Consider the following 19,199-nt stretch of genomic DNA (forward strand, 5'->3'; position numbering starts at 1 on the left):
AGCAACCAATTACCTGTCATTGCACAGTGTCACTCATAAGATCATTTACAAACAAAGTTAATAGGTGCAATGACAATGTTATATTCCTCCATGTACAGCAATCACCACGATTCCTGCCAGGCCACAACAGAGCAGGGCCAGGTAGAGCACACTACTCTTTCAAAGCCTCCCTGCGCCGTATAGCTCCACATCGAGGTCTTCTATTAGCCCTTGTATCTGCTGTTCTAATTCAGCAGACAGCTGCTCCACATCCACCCCAGTGGAAACTTTTTCCTGTTTGCTTCACATATATTATGCAGGACAAAGCAGACAGCTATAACCATTGGGATATTTTTCTCACTGAGGTCCAATCTTGTGAGTACAAGACAATGCCCAGCAACCCTTCAAACAACCAAACGCATATTCAACTGTCATTCTGCACCTACTGAGCTGGTGGTTGAATCATTCCTTGGTGCTGTCAAGGTGGCCGGTGTACAGCTTCATGAGCCAGGAGAGCAAGGAGAAGGGTTGGCCCCTCAGGATCACTACTGGCATTTAAATATTCGCAATGGTAATTCATGGTCGGGAAAGGAAGTCCTTGCTTGTAGCTTTCTGAACAGTCCTGTGTTCTTAATGATGTGAGCATCATGCACCTTCCCTGACCAGCCCATACCGATGTCAGTGAAGTGCCCTCGGTGATCCACCAATGCTTGCGTAACCATGGAAAAGTAGCCCTTTCTGTTTATATGCTCAGTGGCAAGGTGGTCTGGTGCCAAAATAGGGATGTGTGTGCCGTCTATTGCTCCACCGCAGTGTGGGAACCCCACTGCTACAAATCCATCCACTATATCCTGCCCATTGCTGAGAGTCCCAATCTTGCATAGCAGGAGGCGATTAATGGCCCTGCATACTTGCATGACAATGGCACCCCCAGTGGATTTCCCAACTCCAAACTGATTCCTGACTGAGCAGTAGGAATTTGGCATTGCAAGTTTCCACAGTGCAATCACCACTCACTTCTCCAGTGTCAGTATAGCTCTCGTTCTCTCGTCCCTGTACTGGATGGTTGGAGTGAGCTCAATGCACAGATCCAGGAATGTGGCCTTGCCCATCTGAAAGTTCTGAAGCTTCTGCTCATCATCTCAAACTTACATTGTGATGTGATCCCATTAGCCAGTGCTTGTTTCTCGGGCCCAGAACCAACACGCTATCATCCTCAGCAGCTCCGTAAATGCCACTAACAACCTTGAACTGGTTTTCACTATGTTCCACAGCAATCTGTCCTTCAAGGAATCATCATGTTCCCCACTCATTCGGTTCTTCTTGTGCACCCTGTGCTTGCAACGTTCATGAAAATAGTGCAGAGTCCATGTCCTCAAAGGAAACATGTAGAACATCTTCAAAAGATGAGTGTGGCAGCTTAAATTCATAACTTTGCTAGACATCAGACTCAATAAAAATACTGGATTTAAGGCTCACTACAACAATCTGTAACCTGCTAACTCCCCTTTATTATACAGACTGAAGTGTTAATTGCCCACTTCACCTTGAATGGTTTCTTGCAACATGTGTTAACTCCTTATGCATAACAATCTGTTCCAATTTGTATTTAGCTGTAGACTTGTCTACACTACCGCACGGGGTAGATCTAAGATACACAACTTCAGTTACAGGAATAGCGTAGCTGAAGTTGACGTACTTAGATCTACTTACCGCGGTGTCTTCACTGTGGTAAGTCGACAGCTGACGCTCTCCTGCTGACTCTGTTTGTGCTTCTCATTCTGGTGGAGTACCAGAGTCAATGGGAGAGTGCTCAGCGGTCGATTTATCATGTCTATACTAGATGCGATAAATCAACCTACGCTGGATTGATCGCTGCCCGCCAATCTGGCGGGTAGTGTAGACAAGCCCTGTGATACTGTGAATACCTTTCCCAGACCTGAAGAAGAGCTCTGTGTAAGCTCGAAAGTTTGACTCTTTCACCAACAGAAGTTGGTCCAATAAAAGATATTACCTCACCTACCTTGTCTCTCTAAATTCCAGAAACTCAGAAAGAAGTTGTGACCACCTTAAACTAAGCTGATTTTCAGAGAGTATGTCATACTCTTCAGTGCTGGACTCTAAATTACAACAGAATACAATGAAGTACTGTTCTCCCTTCATGCCATGACCAGATCTTTTGCCTTTAAAGTTCCCAGCCATGCAGCCAGTAATTAACATCACCCATTCTTGCTGTTTTGTATGAAGAAAAAGAATTGACTCTTCAGTAAAAAGGAAAATGGATAGTGTTAGCAATGCACATATTTTCTCTATACATTTCTACTGTCAAAGACAGTCAGCAGTGGAGTAGCTGCAGACTATTCATGATATAAACAAAAGTTTGCCTTCTCTGGTAAACTGGAGGACCTCAGTGACAGGTATACATTGCAAGTGACTAATTAAGCATTTCTACTTTGAATAGTTTGCAGCTGATTTATAAGTGCACATTTCCAATAATACGTTTAACATTAACTGGATTTGTATATTGGATGGAAAGTAAACAGCTCTAGGGAAAAGGGAGAGTCTCCTATCGGAGGACGCTCACCCAGACCAGAACATAAGTTTATATGGCACAGCTCCAAGGTTTAATAGCAAACCATAGTACAAAAATCAAAACATTTACTTTCTGATGCCACTGAAAATGTATCCTCTCAAAAAAAGACTTCAGAGGAAAAAAATAGTTATGAAGAAATAACAGAGAGGGAGAATGAGATGAAGAGGTATAAGCAAAGGAGAAAAGCTACACCAAATTTGAAAATAGAGTCAATGAGGTGTAGAGATACAAGATGACATTTTTAGATGGTAGAAGATAAGACTCTTGTATGAAGAGGGATAAGGGCGTTAGAAAGTACAACAGATTAAGCTTAGAAAGGAAAGAGAAAAGGCTGGTGATAGATGAGCAAAGAATGGCATGAGTAGATAGAGGAAAAAGTCAATGAAGTAGGCTGAAGCAAGGCAATTTTAGGACAGTTTTCAGTCAGCCCCTAACATGAATGGGGAGCCAGTGAAGCTGAGTATTTGGTGGGGCTGACTAATGTTTTTTATGCTTCTTTGACAACCATCTATAAAAGACAGGCAGCAGCAGCATACCGAACATACAAAAGACATAAAATCTCTAAGTACAGTATTCACTTGAGAAAGTGCCAAAATGCAAATCAAGAATACGGACGCTACCTTCCTGAAGTTAGAGGAGTTAGTATCTGTTGTAGTAGACCCAGCTCTCAACATTTTTAGCAATCTGCATGCCTAACTGGGAAGGAGGAGAGGGAAAAACAACTCATTTCCTCCATATTGTCAACAGTCCTTAAAGTGGTCTGAAAAAAAGCATGTCATAATCTGGGAGCAGCAGTTTTGGTAAAGTGTTTTACCAGAAAGAATGGAAAGACTGGACCCAAAGAGTCCAAAGAGTGGACCCCCTTAGCGACTCAGCTCAATTTCCCCCCTTTTTCCTGTGTCAGCCACCCCCTCGCAACACACTTCTTGTCACACTGAATGTCACGGCTCCGAATGACATCAATAACATATATGTTATGAGTTGTAGAAAATAGACATTTTAATTTTCAATCTCAATAATATGAGTAAAATAAAATCCAGCAGAAAACATTAATAAAATTAGCCAACACAAACTAAATGTTAAAGCTTGGTCTGTTGTTGCTACTGAACCAGTCATGGAAGCATAGCAAGCTCTGCATGTTAGTTCTTTAAAAAGCCTTTCAGACATAAGACCATTGATATTGGTTTAAATTCAGAGATGGCAAACCATAAAAAGTGATTGAGTTATTGACACATTTACACTTTAAAGCATGGGATAACTGACATTGCATTGGAACATCCTATATCCTGTTTAGTGGTTCTAATCAGCTGCAGACAGAGATCTATGAAGTATCTGTTTGACTGATTTTGAATTCTGGAAAGATGCACTTCCTACAGAGCTTTTCATTGCCTCTGTTTAAACGAATAAAATATTTAAGTTAATTTGTTACACAGCAACACACACATATACCCCCTGCTATCAGGTGTCCAAATGAAAACAGTCTGTTCTGAATAATTTATTCCTGAATCATCAGCTAGCTATCTTAAACAAATCCAAGAAAAGACCTTCAAAAGTTCTATCAAACATCACATCCACATTTTTACTTTAGAAAAAAAAAGTCCTGGCGGTTAAATTACAGACTGGCAATAATACATGTATTTTCTTGATCACAGTAATAAAAGTACTACAGACTCCAAATTTACTCAAGACATGAATGTAACAATGAGCAATTAAGAATAAACCCCACAGAGAGATCAATGAAAAAAAAACTATCAAGCTATTGTGACCCTAAACCAAAGATTCAGTGAAGCAATATTTAAAAACATATACAAATTTAACTCAAATGTTACCAGCTGATGAGAAACCTAATTAAGCAACGTGCGGTGGCTTATTCAATAAGAGCTAGATTCCAATATATTTATTCTAGGGCTGTCAAATGATTAAAAAATATAATTGCAATTAATCACAAGATTAAAAATAATAGAACTGTGATTAATTGTGACTAATAGCACTATTAAATAATAATAGAATACCAATTTAAATTTATTATAAATATTTTTTGATGTTTTTCTACATTTTCAAATATATTGATTTCAATTACAACACAGAATACAAAATGTACAGTGTTCACTATCTTTTTTACAGTACAAATAATATAAACAAAAGAAATAGTAGTTTTCAGTTCACCTCTTACACGTACTGTAATACAATCTCTTTATTGTGAAAGTGCAACTTACAAATGTAGAATTATTATTGTTTTAAATAACTGCACGCAAAAACAAAACAAAGTAAAACTTCAGAGCCTACAAGTTGAAGCATGAAGAGGCATACGAATGTTTTGCATATCTGGCAAGTAAATACCTTCCAACAGCAGCTACAACAGTGCCACGCGACCCTTTGTTCTCACTTTCAGGTGGCATTGTAAATATGAAGCGGGCAGCATTATCTCCCGTAAATGTAAACAAACTTGTTTGTCTTGGCAATTAGCTACACAAGAAGTAGGACTAAGTGGATTTACATGAGGTGAATTGAAAAATATTTATTTTGTTTATCTTTTTTACAGTGAAGTATTTGTAATAAAAAATTAATAATTTAAAGTGAGCACTGTACACTTTGTATTCTGTGTTATAATTTAAATCAGTGCATTCAGACTGAATAGTCCCTTAACTAACTGAGTAGATCGGATTTTGCTTAATAAAATAAACGAGAATTTGCTGGATGTACTTTAGAGAAAATGGTAATTTAGAAATAGATTTGCATAATCCTGTGTTAAGCATATTTGAAATATGAATAGGACTTGCTAAAATAATTCAAGTGAGTCATGAATATTGTTTATAGAAATGGAATCCTTTTGCTGTGATTTTTTTTAAATAGAAATCAAATTTCTCAGAAATGCCTGTTACATTTTCCCCTCCTGCATCATGTTTCCTTTGCCTGCCTCCCTCTCGAGAATGACAGACTATAAAAGTATTTGTAAATTAGTTTGCTATTGAAGGAATCCAGTGAGGGAAAAAAATAATTCCAACAAGAACTAATATATATATATATATATATATATATATATATATATATATATATATATACACACACATATACATATACACACACATACACACACACAGTGCCACTCTTTTTAATAGTCAGGGTTTTTTTTTTCCATTTGCTATTAATGGGACGGACTCATTTCTAACCTTAAGACATGGGAAAAAATGATAAGATTGGGTAGAAAATTTTAAAGCTCTTACATATTATAGTGATGGGTCACTTTAGAAATGCATAGCTAGAGAATGTCCACTGTGTTGAAAATGCACAAGAAATCTGGACAAAAGATGAGGATTGAACAAACAGGCTGTTTCACATAAAAAGCTATTAATTAAGCAAAGTAAATGCTGCTTCAGTAGGATTCTCATTCTCTCTGTTTGCACACCTTCCAGTCACATTCTGATCTCAGTTAGAAATAAGACAGTGGGTACTAAGGACAGATGTAATGGGGTAGAACTTGACCTTGTATGCTTAGCATATGCTTGGTTTTGCTTTAAAGTGATATTTGGATTTTTTTTCTAATTTTGTACTAAACCGAGTGAATCATACTAACTATGCTGTTAAAATAAAAGATTCCAAGGTTTGCCAAAACATTGCAAAGGAAGAGATACCAAATAGAAAACCATTTATCTATCTAAAGGGAATAAAAATTCATAATGGGAAAACAGGTTATTTGGTTATCTAGGTAACTGAACTGTAAACGTTTAAGAGCTGCAGACTTAAAAATTGAGAATCCAAGCTCAAGTTTCCTGCAGTTGGGTGGAAGAAGCCATCTCTTTCAAACAGATCGTGACTACATAGAGTAGCAGTCACAATAAGAAAACTGCAAATAGAACTTTATGATTGGTCTTTATTTTATGAAAACTATATTTCACGAGTCTAATCCTAAATTAAAAGCATCTGCAGATTTCCCCATAGTAAATATTGCCTATAGCAAACCTGGTGCCTTGTAGTTATATCCATTACTAGCATTTGTTTGCAGATAACAACAACATGCTATAGTTTTAGCATATTCTGTGTATGGCAACAGAGAAAACTTTCAAAATAATTCTAGCATAAAAACCAGGAAGGCTGAATGAGTGAGTGTTTGCCTTCTACACCTCAGGACACCCTGAGCTGAAGTTAAAAAGGCTAGGAATTGGATTTGAGAACTCAATTCTGGACTATGTGGGGAAACCAGATTATACCAAAGAAGGCGAGCACAGGTGCAAGCATTAATCAATAGGTAAAATGTTTTAGTCTGAGTTTCCCAAGTTCAGATCTTTTAAGTTTTAAATATGAAGATAGCTCACCTGCCCATTTTTCCCCAGCTCCATTTCAACAATTGCAACAGGGGTGTTTATTTGATCGACGTGTCTTGACTGCGATTTCAAATCCACTCTCCAGTTCATGTTTTTCAAGGTGTTGTCCCACCTACTTTGATTTATCAGACTCTCTCGAATTTTTGTTCTGTGGTTTTTCCAAAATTTTGCAATGACTGCAGCCTGATCTGCTGTGATACCTCCCTGCTTTTTGGTTTGGGCAGTAAGAAAGGCCTCCAGCTGATTCAAATCCATGTCTGCTGAAGCTACAGACTGGGGAGAAAAAAAGAAAGAAAAGCCTGCTTGAATGTATTTTTTCACAATCTAAACAATCTACAGAAAGAGCACATCCATACGTTTTCAAACTTTTATGAAAGTCATTTTGTACAAGAATATTGTGGGCAAATCTAGGAACCCTGCAAAAGCCATTCAATTGACTGTGAGCTCCCCCTGGCACATTGGAAAGTTGGCACATGTAGCTCCAGCCCCGGAGTCGGTGCCTATACAAGGAGCCGCATATTAACTTCTGAAGAGCCGCATGTGGCTCCGGAGCCACAGGTTGGCCACCCCAACCTGGTTCTCTGAAATGGCCCAACTGCTTTAGATTAAACTTCTCCCCTACCACCCTGTCCCTTCCCCCATCAAAAAGAAAAGAGAAAAGAAAAAAAAGCCTAAGGCATACACCCGGCATGGGAATTTTCAACCCAAATGGTTTACGTTTGGCAAAGTTGTAAATAACTGAAAACAAAGGTCTGATAAAACAGCAGGCAATCTTACCTGTAAGCATCACTTCTTGCACTACCTATAATATGATTTATGGACTCTTTATGATACGTTAGCTATTGGTTCTAACTCAAATTAGAACAGTGCCACAGGACTGAAAGTTGGCATCCAAGACTGAGATGCTAATAGACAAAAAATAAGCAGAGTTCAGTTATGGTGCCTGTGCCTCACAGGAAGGGACTTTGCAGTGAAACTAAACACTTTGTCAAGTTACACTTTGCCACAAATCAAGGGGCACAGCAAAGAGCTCCTAAAAAGAGCAAGGTGAAACTTGCTAAACTGGTCCATTTCACTGCAAAAGTTCCTTACTGAGCTCAAGATGCAGTATAATTGGGACTTTGCTAAAGTGGGTCCATTAGAAAGGAACACTTAGTGCTACTTTTATAATTTTAAAACATAAGGATGACAGGAAATAACAAATATTACCACTTACAGAGCACAGCTAACTTGCTCACATTGGTCTGTATATTGACTGCTAGTTATGTTTCAATGTAAATTATATAACCCGATGTTTTCATATAGTCAGAGCCAGTCTGCTACCATAAACACTATAGTATGAAACAAAGGAAGAAAACCAAACATCCTAAGTAGCAATCAAACTACATATGTGCAATGTGGACAGTTAGCATTGCTATGGGAACCTTAATTTTTTCCCATCCCAACTGTATTAAATTTGCAACCATCATGAGGCATTAACGTTGTGGATTTTTAAAAATTAATTTGCATTTATCAGAAGCATTATATAACATAACATTTCTGTATAAATTCAAAATGAGTAAACATCGGAATTTGGAAACAATCGATTCCCCCAAAACTTCTTTAGGTTTACAACTATGGAGGACGAATTTTGATTTTTTGGGGTATAGTGAACTAAGTATTCTTCTGTTTTTAATTGTATATATTCTAACTATAGGCATATTTTCTTTAAAATACTGAGAGTTACAACAAAATATTATATCAAACAAAAGACACAAGAAATACAATGCCACATTAGTTTGTTTTAATATTCCTTCTCATCATAACTCAATTATATTTTGTTCTGAGACAAGAAGACAGATGGAAGTTATAAAGAACCTGGCTCAGCAATTAAGGTGGCTGACAAGCCTTTGTTTTCTTTGGCATATGAATTGTTCCTGCTACCTGTGCAAGCCATTCTTTAAATATCCACAAACAATTCCATTGTCACTTCATTACCTATGTAGGAATGACAGTGGTTCAATTCTTGATCACTTTATTAAGTCTGAGTCAATGTTTTAATTTAAATTTGCTTCAAGACATGATTCTATTCATACTGCATGCAGCATCAACAACATTTCTTTCAGTTATGGAGCTCTTACAGCAACCATTCTTAACAATGCCCATTCAGTAATCAACCAGAACACGTAAGTACAGTCAATACTCTTTTTTGCAGCGTCTATGGACTAATCTTAATTTAGGTTAGACGGTTTTAATTTTTAAACTAAATATATCATCTTCATCCCTGATTGTGCATTTTCCCCTCACCCTCTCATGCTCTGGGACTTATGATGATCATTTAAGGTTCTGCTTATACCAGGTTATTGACTAGTTGCTACCAACCTTCACCAATGGGTCCCCCCAAACCAGTGATAAAAATGGCCTCACTGCCACCCAAAACAGTACAAACTTATTCCAGCAACATTACAGGAAATGTTCTTGAGACTCAGTGGTGCTGAAGAATGCTTTCTCCCATTGGCTCTAGCAGTTAATTAATTTTCAGTACTAGTTCAAGAGGGTGCACTACTAATTACAGTCAATTTCCTAGTGTAGATGGAGCTTAAAGTGCAAGAAAGGTCAGGTTACACCTTTCTCTAAAAGCATCAGGCAAGATATCTGACTTGATGATAAGTATGTTCCAAAAGGACATATCCTGTGCTCAGAGAATTAAAAGATGACATGCAAAGGAAGAGGTAGGTGGAAGGGATTGGAGTGGCTATACCTCTTTTGTTTATTAATGGAGTAAAGAGAACCAAAACGTTTCTCAGAAAGAAAAAAGAGTAGGGAGTGGGAAGGAGACTGAGGTGTGAGCTTGAGATTTTGTTTTGTTTTTCTAAACACATTCCCAAAAAGAAATTAGGGATTCAATTTGAGAAGGAAGAAACACAAGCTGCTGCAAACTAAAAAGACTGCTATTCAATTACAACAGCGAATGATAACAGATAGTCAAGCATATGTCCACTCAAAAATCATCCATCATTAATCATAGAGTCTTTGGAGTAGGTGTTTATTCTCCCAATGGCATATCCTTTGCAGAACTGACGTGTTTTAAGAAAACTGCGCTCACTTTGCCAGTACTTCTTGCCAGGTTACACAATGGAATTAGACAAGTCTGCACTTGTACAGGGCCTTTTATACTCCAGGGAACCCAAAGTGAATTATATTAGCAAGTTTGAGGGGGTTTTCACAGGTGTAACTCCACTGAGTTCAACAGACTTATTACTGATTTATTCCAGAGTGAGATCAGAATGAGGTCCTTTAATTGTAAACTATATTTAAAGATAATGACTGAACATAATCACAGAAACACTTTGACCTTTCTAACTGACAGGCAGTAACATGATCTAGTGCAGAGGTTCTCAAACTGGGGGTCGGGACCCCTCAGGGGGTCGCAAGGTTATTACATGTGGGGTCGCGAGCTGCCAGCCTCCACCCCAAACACCTGTTTGACTCCAGCATTTATAGTGGTGTTAAATATATAAAAAAGTGTTTTTAATTTGTAAGTGAGAGTCGCACTCAGAGGCTTCCCATGTGAAAGGGGTCACCAGTACAAAAGTTTGAGAACCACTTACTAGTGGATAATATACTGGAATAGAAATCAGGAGAGCTAAGCTCTATTTCTATTCGTGTTATTCTTTGACTTTAGCAAAGCTTTTGATACCGTCTCCCACAGTATTCTTGCCAGCAAGTTAAGGAAGCATGGGCAGGATGAATGGACTATAAGGTGGATAGAAAGCTGGCTAGATCGTCGGGCTCAATGAGTAGTGATCAATGGCTCCTTGTCTAGTTGGCAGCCGTTATCAAGCAGAGTGCCCCCAGGGTCAGTCCTGGGGCTGGTTTTGTTCAATATCTTCATTAATCATCTGGAGGATGGCATGGACTGCACCCTCAGCAAGTCTGCAGATAACCCTAAACTGGGAGGAGTGGTAGATAAGCTGGAAGGTAGGGATAGGATACAGAGGGACCTGGACAAATTAGAGGATTGGGCCAAAAGAAATCTGAGGTGGTTCAACAAGGACAAGTGCAGAGTCCTGCTCTTAGGATGGAAGAATCCCATGCACTGTTACAGACGATGGACCGAGTGGCTAGGCAGCAGTTCTGCAGAAAAGGACCTAGGGGTTACAGTGGATGAGAAGCTGGATATGAGTAAACAGTGTGCCCTTGTTGCCAAGAAGGCTAACAGCATTTTGGGCTGTTGTCATAAACAGATAGTTAAGGGTTAAGGTCTCTTTTACCTGTAAAGGGTTAACAAGCAGTACCTGTGGACACCTGATCAGAGGCCCAATCAGAGACAAGATAATTTCAAATCTCTGTGGAGGGAAGCCTTTGTCTGTGTTCTTTGTGTAAGTGTTCGAGTTCTCTTTTTGGATCTAAGAGAGGCCAGACATGTCTCCAAGTTCTCCTGGAGTAGTTCCTACTATTCAAAAGTGAGTATTAATTAGAAAGGCGGATTAGTCTTATAATTTGATTTCTACATTTGCAATTGTGTGTTTGCAGAAGAATTGTGTGTTTTATTCCTGTTTGCTGTTAATTTGCTTTTACTGAGAAAGAAAGGAGGGGGGGATTCTCTCCAGAGATTAATAAGTTTAGACCCTGTGTATTGTTCCATCTTGGATTACAGAGACAAGTTACTTTCTTTTTATTCTTTAATAAATCTTTTCTGTTAAGAACTTGGTTGATCTTTCCTTGGGTGGATTCTCAGGGAAAGGGGAAAGCGGCGGAGGGAGGCATCCCTCTGTAGTTGGATCCCGGTATCTCTCTTAGGAAAAGGGAGGGGGGAGGAAGCAGGGGGGAATGGTTTATTTCTCCTAGGTGTAAGAACTCCATGGATTTGGGGCTCTTGGGATCCCCAAGGATTTTGGGGAAGGACTGTGTCCCAATCCACGTACCTGATTGGGTGGTGGCAGCTTTTACCAGATCTAAACTAGGATTTTTAGTTTAGAGGGAAACCAGTGCAGGTCCCCATTTTGGAACCCAACAGCTCTAAGTGGGGGTGAGACCTATGACATGGTGGCAGAGGTGGGATGTATTAAGAACCAGGAATACAGGCTAGAAGGGAGAGATACCCCGAAGGCAAACAGACAAGGTTTTCTAACTGGCTTTGTTAGAAGGAGTTTTTTTTTCAGCTGGGCTAAGCTGAAGGGAGCTATTCTCTTCTTCTAGAGCAGGAAAGCAACCTGAGAGAAGAGGGGGGGGTTACAAGTATTCAGTTTCTAACTGGTATTGCTAGAAGGAATCTTCAGCAAGGTTGGCTGGAGGGAATTAAGTTTTCCAGCAGGCTTTGTTGGAAGCAGTTTTTCTTTCTGGTTGCTTCAAAAAGCACCTTGGAGGAAAAGGAGGGGTAAGGTTTTCTGACAAGCCTTTGTTTCAGGAGACACCATACTGAGAGCTACTTAGCAAGAGCGAGAGACACTGGTTAAACCGGTTTGTCTTGCTCTTGGGAAGAGGGGGAAATTTTTTTTTTTTCTTTCTCGGTCAAAAGCACAGTCATTCCCGCAGAACACCATTTGCAAAACAAAAGATTTGATTTCTCTTTGTTTAGTCAATGATAGACAGGGATAGGGACTGAAGCAAGCAACACAGCACATACCCTGACTGCAGAGGAGTGTGGCCAACACCAAAAAACAGAAACAATGAGTGCCAAGGCCGCATCTAAACTGGAAACAAGACAAAAAGAACTGCATTTACAAGACAGGAATTACAATTAAAACTCAAGGAGATGGAAATAAACGAAAAAGCCAAAGAGGCTGAGCACAAGAGAGAAATGGAGAAACTACAAGCCAAAGAGGCTAACCACAAGAGGTTAGCCTCAGGTGAGGACACTGAGGCCTTCTTGAAAAATTTTAAAAGGACCTGCCATGGGTACAGCATCCCTGAAGACCAGTACAAGGACTGGTCAGGAAAGTGGACTTTTGCTGTCTATGACAATTATTCCATCCCCATGCTACTGGGGGAAGACTTGGCCAACCATGTGCAGCTGGCCAAGAGGGGGGGAGTGGTCACCCGCAGCCAGGCCAAACAAGCAGGCACTCCCATCCCTGTTCCTGAGCCGTCCACCAGGACCCCGTCTGTGTTACCACAGACCCAGACAAAGGTGGTGGAACCGGATCCCATACCAACAACTACAGCAGCCATAGTACATCCAGTTCCAGGACCGGAACTGGAAGAGCAACCAGCGGCAGAAGCAGCAGACAACCCTACCCAAGAGGCTCAGCCAGAGCCTGAAATATCACCTTGTGCACCAGCGGAGAGCGGTTCACAGTCAACGGAAACAACCCCATCACCTACATCGCTTCCAGAGGGACCCAGCCCAAGTCCACAGTCTACGGAGGAACGGGTGTCTCCAGCCTCAAGGGAACAGTTCCAGACTGAGCAGGAAGCCGATGACAGCCTTAAGAAAGCTTGGGCGGCGGCACGGAGCAACCCACCGCCTCTCAGCTCTTCTAATCGATCCCAGTTTGTTGTAAAACAAGAACTTTTATATAACAAGATTCTTTCTGATGGACACCAGAAAGGCCAAAATCCTCAAAAACAGTTGGTAGTTCCAACTAAGTACCGGGACAAGCTCTTAAGCTTGGGCCATGACATCCCAGTGGTCATTCTGGGGTGAACATAACCAAGGACAGGTTGGGGAAGTCCTTCCACTGGGAGGGGATGGGCAAGGACATTGCCAAGTATGTCCGGTCAAATGCATAAAAAGTGTTCTTCAATGTCAAATACCTTGTTGTTTACATACTTAGTAGTATATGTAATAGTGCATGTGTTTTGTAAATCTGTTTATTTTAAAGTTCTAGAAGGAAATCACCGCCAGTGTGGGTCCCCCACTGTCTGCGATTTGGGGTGTGTGTCATAAACAGATAGTTAAGGGTTAAGGTCTCTTTTACCTGTAAAGGGTTAACAAGCAGTACCTGTGGACACCTGATCAGAGGACCAATCAGAGACAAGATAATTTCAAATCTCTGTGGAGGGAAGCCTTTGTCTGTGTTCTTTGTGTAAGTGTTCGAGTTCTCTTTTTGGATCTAAGAGAGGCCAGACATGTCTCCAAGTTCTCCTGGAGTAGTTCCTACTATTCAATAGTGAGTATTAATTAGAAAGGCAGATTAGTCTTATAATTTGATTTCTACATTTGCAATTGTGTGTTTGCATAAGGAAATTCTTTATTCCTGTTTGCTGTTACTTTGCTTTTACTGAGAAAGAAAGGAGGGGGGGATTCTCTCCAGAGATTAATAAGTTTAGACCCTGTGTATTGTTCCATCTTGGATTACAGAGACAAGTTACTTTCTTTTTATTCTTCAACCAAGTTCTTAACAGAAAAGATTTATTAATCTTTCCTTGGGTGGATTCTCAGGGAAAGGGGAAAGCGGCGGAGGGAGGCATCCCTCTGTAGTTGGATCCCGGTATCTCTCTTAGGAAAAGGGAGGGGGGAGGAAGCAGTGGGGAATGGTTTATTTCTCCTAGGTGTAAGAACTCCATGGATTTGGGGCTCTTGGGATCCCCAAGGATTTTGGGGAAGGACTGTGTCCCAATCCACGTACCTGATTGGGTGGTGGCAGCTTTTACCAGATCTAAACTAGGATTTTTAGTTTAGAGGGAAACCAGTGCAGGTCCCCATTTTGGAACCCAACAGCTCTAAGTGGGGGTGAGACCTATGACAGCTGTATAAGTAAGAGCACTGTCCGCAGATCAAGGGACGTGAACACTCCCCTCTATTTGGCATTGGTGAGGCCTCATCTGGAGTAGTGTGTCCAGTTTTGGGCCCACTCACAACAAAAAGGATATGGAAAAGTTGGTAAGAGTCCAGCAGAGGGCAACAAAAGTGATTAGGGGGCTGGAGCATATGATTTATGAGAGGTTGAGGGAACTGGGATTATTTAGTCTGCAGAAGAGAAGAATGGGGGGTGGGGAGGATTTGATAGCTGCTTTCAACTACCTGAAAGGAGGTTCCAAAGAGGATGGATCTAGGCTGTTCTCAGTGGTACCAAATGACAGAACAAGGAGTAATGATCTCAAGTTGCAATGTGGCAGGTTTAGGTTGGATATTAGGAAAAACCTTTTCACTAGGAGGGTGGTGAAGCACTGGAATGGGTTACCTAGGGAGATGGTGGAATCTCCTTCCATAGAGGTTTTTAAGGTCAGGCTTGACAAAGTCCTGGCTGGGATGATTTAGTTGGGGATTGGTCCTGCTTTGAGCAGGGGGTTGGACTAGATGACCTCCTGAGGTCCCTTCCAAACCTGATATTCTATGATTCTGGCTCTACTGTGTGACCTTGGGCAAGTCACTTTACCTATCTGTGCCTCTGTTTCTCATTTCCCCTTCCAGTTTTCTGTCTTGTCTATTTCAATTGAAAGCTCCTGGAGGCAGGATATGTCGTCTTAACATGTTTGGTCAGCACCTAGATAATGCAGTCCCCCGGCTCAGATGGGGTATGCAGATGCTATAAATACAAATACAGACAATAACAAAGTCAGAAAATATTTTTTTATTGTGATTAAGTAGAATTTTAGAGCTCATAGAAGCAAGAGTCCAAAATCCTGCTCATACTACAAAAATGCTACTAAATTACAACACAGCAACAATCAATATGGTCAAAACACAATTTAGTGCTGCAGGAGGCTGTGATTTTCAAAGCCACGTAATGCATTTAGTCTCACAACTTCCATTAGTTTCTGAATTTACTGTGATTAAAGAACACCCTACACTGCAAGGCCACGCTGCTTTAACTTGTCAGGCACTACCATGTTGCAACTGGGTCCCGCAACACAATGGCTTTTCTCGTGGAGATGGGACCTATTGCAGTATCTTGTCCTTGATACAGGCAAGCACTGTGCAAACTTTGCCCACACAGACTCATCAATGGCTCTACACTGACCAAGCGTACTCCTGCTATACTACCAGGGGCTTCTGTTGAGCAGACACTATCCCATAATTTTGCAGTTCTGTGATGCACATAAATGAGGACTAAGATAAAACTAAGCCACATGAAAAATATTTATCCTGGCTCTGAACTCCTGGTGTTAAAACATTTAGCGTGCTATTTATCCTGCGCATGGACTATGTTTACATAAAATAATTACTATTCCAATAGAAAAGTTGTTTTTATCATTAAACCACCAGCATGAGGGCAGGAAAGAAGTCCGTTAACAATGGGCTAAATCATACTCTATTCATGTGCGTAATCTCATTTAAATTTGCATGACTATTTACCTAAGCAAGTAAGAAGAGCAAGATCTAACCAATGTATTACAATGGCATTCCCATTCTGCCATTGTTTTGTGAACAGATTATGCAAATTCTCACAGGTACAATGACCTTCTGCTACAGATTTTAAAATGTAAATTATATTAAAATCAGATGTTTTAAATATAAATTGTTTATAGAAAACATTTTGCACTATATTATGAGCATTCAAATTCCTGTCCTGGCTAGGTTTCTTTCTAGAGAACAAACAAACAATAACAAATAGTTTCTTCATAGTTTTTTCCTTTCATTCATCTTCAGCATATTTCCATTAACTCTTAAAATAAATCAGCCAATAAAAATGTTACTTCAAATACCATTTCCTTAATGGAATATATTTGATAATCTGGAGAGGTTGGAATTTGTCTAATTTTCATTAGAACCATTAGACATGTGCTCTGGTATGCACAGCAGGAAATACAGCTTTAAATTCATTATCTTTTCTGAGAAATAGAGTCTGACAAGCATGTAATAACAACAAGAAACAATTGGTAAAATCCAGTGGGAAAACACCCTTAGTTTCCAGAAACAAAACTTTACTTGTCAACAGTTATGGCAGGGTTCCAAGAATTTGCCATGGCAAGACCTGCAGGCATTGTCTTTAACTAACCCTCACAACTGAAGATTGCTGCCAGTTTTTAGCACAATGAAATCAAAGGCACATAGAAACAAAAACAATTCATTACCATGTACCCTATTAATAACTTGCCTCATTGGATTTCTTGTCGGCAAGGGTGGTTGTTTTGTTACAAATAGTTTAATGATGATTCTCCTAGAAATATAACATTTAAAAACTTTTTAAGGCATCATAAATTCAGCACATGCAGGGAGAGCATGACCAAATTCAGAGATAAGTAACTAGATGCAGCTCCATACCCTTTAATGGAGCTGTACCAACTCACATTAGCTCTGAATGTGGCCCAGTATGTCAACATACTTCCATACTTCTACATACAGTTAATCCCTATTAATATTAAGCAATTACACATCTCTTTCATTAAGTGTTTTTGAAATAGGATATTTGTTGGATTTAGAGCCAACACTGGACCAAGCCATGCCTTCATTTAGGGCACGCAGCCTCAATACTACTTGTGTCTGTACTACATGTGGGGAGAAAGCAGGAGAAATAGCTGTTGGATCCAAGTAGTCCTCACTATCCTTCTGCAGAGGGGATTTTGTGCAGTCAAACCAGGTGCCCAGCACTGTCATATATGTTCTGCTGTCAACAGGAGTTTATGTCAGGAGAAATATCACAGGATTTCTCCATATGTAGATATCTTCTCATCTCTCCAATCCTGTATTTCCACCCCAGATTCCCTCCCACAGTTGCGAATACAGCCATCTCCATTACATTGAGCTGTTTCCCATAGATGTGCTCTGAATGTTAGTCAAGTTCACTTTCCCAAGTTTCCCACGATACAGAGACGGTTTTCAAATATTTGGCAGGTTGTGCCTCATGTAAATTATTTATTTGAGCGTAACAGCTCTCTTAAGAGAGTCAGCATTAAGGCAAATTAGATGCAATGGTCTGTCCATCCCTTTTTTCTTACCTTGTGAATGTGGCAAATGACCTCCTGAATAAAAAGAGAACATCTTATTCAGAAATCACAACACACTTAATCAACCTAGTAGGTTTTTAAACTGTTCTCTTGTTTTTTTAATCCATTGGGGGTATTACAATTAAAGGTTTACTTTATTCTATTTATACAGTAACTCAGAAAATTGTTTTGATTCGGCCCCTTACTGAGCTGTGATTCATGTTTAAAAGTGAAAAGAAAAAGTGTTTATTTGCAGGGAAGAACGGATTTTTTTAGATAACTACAATGAAATACGTGTCAGGTTTGCCACCAGTAAATTCAAAAGGGATATTATCACTTAAAGCTCAGAAGTTTTTCTAGAGAATAAGATTGTTTGGAATCTTTTTTTTTATCCTGATTTAAACAGCTATTTGATCATGGAAAGAGAGACCGCCCTGGTTACATCACTGGATATTCAATGGATGTGTGTGCGCAAATTTTTTTTCTTCAAGTTGTTCTGGTTTCTTTAACCTTCCAAAAGAAGAGGTTACACAGGCTGCAGAGCGGCAAGGTGGATAACTAACTTCTTCTGTTAACAACCAAGATCTGTAAGCATTTCTGAAATTTCAGACAAAAATAACCCCATTACATCTTTCCTGCCTTTCTAATCATATTACTAAGTATGATTTCATACACACTCCTTACAATAGTCCCCAGCTCTGCATAGGGAAGAAAACAAACCCTTTCCCACATATCACTGCTATCCTTCCCTACTCTTCCACTTTCTCAATGTAGCTGATAATTACTCCTCCATAACCTTCTAACACATGATCATATTTTTTTGGACTCCTTAACCTGAAGCTTTTCACTGATTTTTTTTTTTTAATGTTAACACTAGACCATAATACTGTTGATGTCTGGATTGATTCACACAGGCTGAGACATTTTTAGGTCAAGACTAGCCCGCAACTGAAAGCGAAAGAGCTTATTATTATATTTAAAAATCCTCTAAAGTGGCCACATTTTTTCTCCATCCTGCCTCTACCATCAGTCTGTCTTGCACTTCTGACAGTTTTAAACGGGCACTTCAGGGATGCAGTGCCTCCTAAAGTTACCCACTTCAGAAAGTGCCAATTCACTGTGATACGAAGAGTTGTTTTGGTGACAGAGGAGGGAAGAAGGACTGATTAAAATAGACAACCACCAAGTGAACAACAATGTGAGACCCTCTGCTGTGGTCACAAATAGTATTTCCTGCAAACTTACCAATCAAGACTCAAAACCGCAGCAAAAAAGAAAATTTTCTTTAAACGAAGGATTAGTCCCTATGGCTTATCTGTTTGGATCAATTTAAAGTTCATCTTATGTGCTTTACACCGAATGATCAACAATTAAAAACAGAGTGCTCTCCACCTACTACTAAGGTTAATTATAGCCAGGTCCCTACAAATGCTGTCTGCATATTTGGTGAAAAGTTTAAGGAGAGAGCTTTCCTGAGAGGAACTACGGACAGGTGAGAGACAGAGCATGCA

The 19,199-nt window shown here is 39.8% G+C and overlaps 1 protein-coding gene across 1 annotated transcript in view; it reads right to left on the reverse strand.

The window, feature by feature from the left end:
- The window catches only part of COMMD1 (copper metabolism domain containing 1), a 117,761-nt gene that overhangs the window by 70,200 nt on the left and 28,362 nt on the right, over positions 1-19,199 (reverse strand). Inside the window, exon 2 of the mRNA XM_045008496.1 lies at positions 6,886-7,167. Coding sequence (XP_044864431.1) covers positions 6,886-7,167 — 282 coding nt within the window. The remainder of the gene's footprint in view (positions 1-6,885; positions 7,168-19,199) is intronic.

Source organism: Mauremys mutica, chromosome 3 (assembly GCF_020497125.1).
Source record: "Mauremys mutica isolate MM-2020 ecotype Southern chromosome 3, ASM2049712v1, whole genome shotgun sequence".
NCBI lineage: Eukaryota > Metazoa > Chordata > Testudines > Geoemydidae > Mauremys > Mauremys mutica.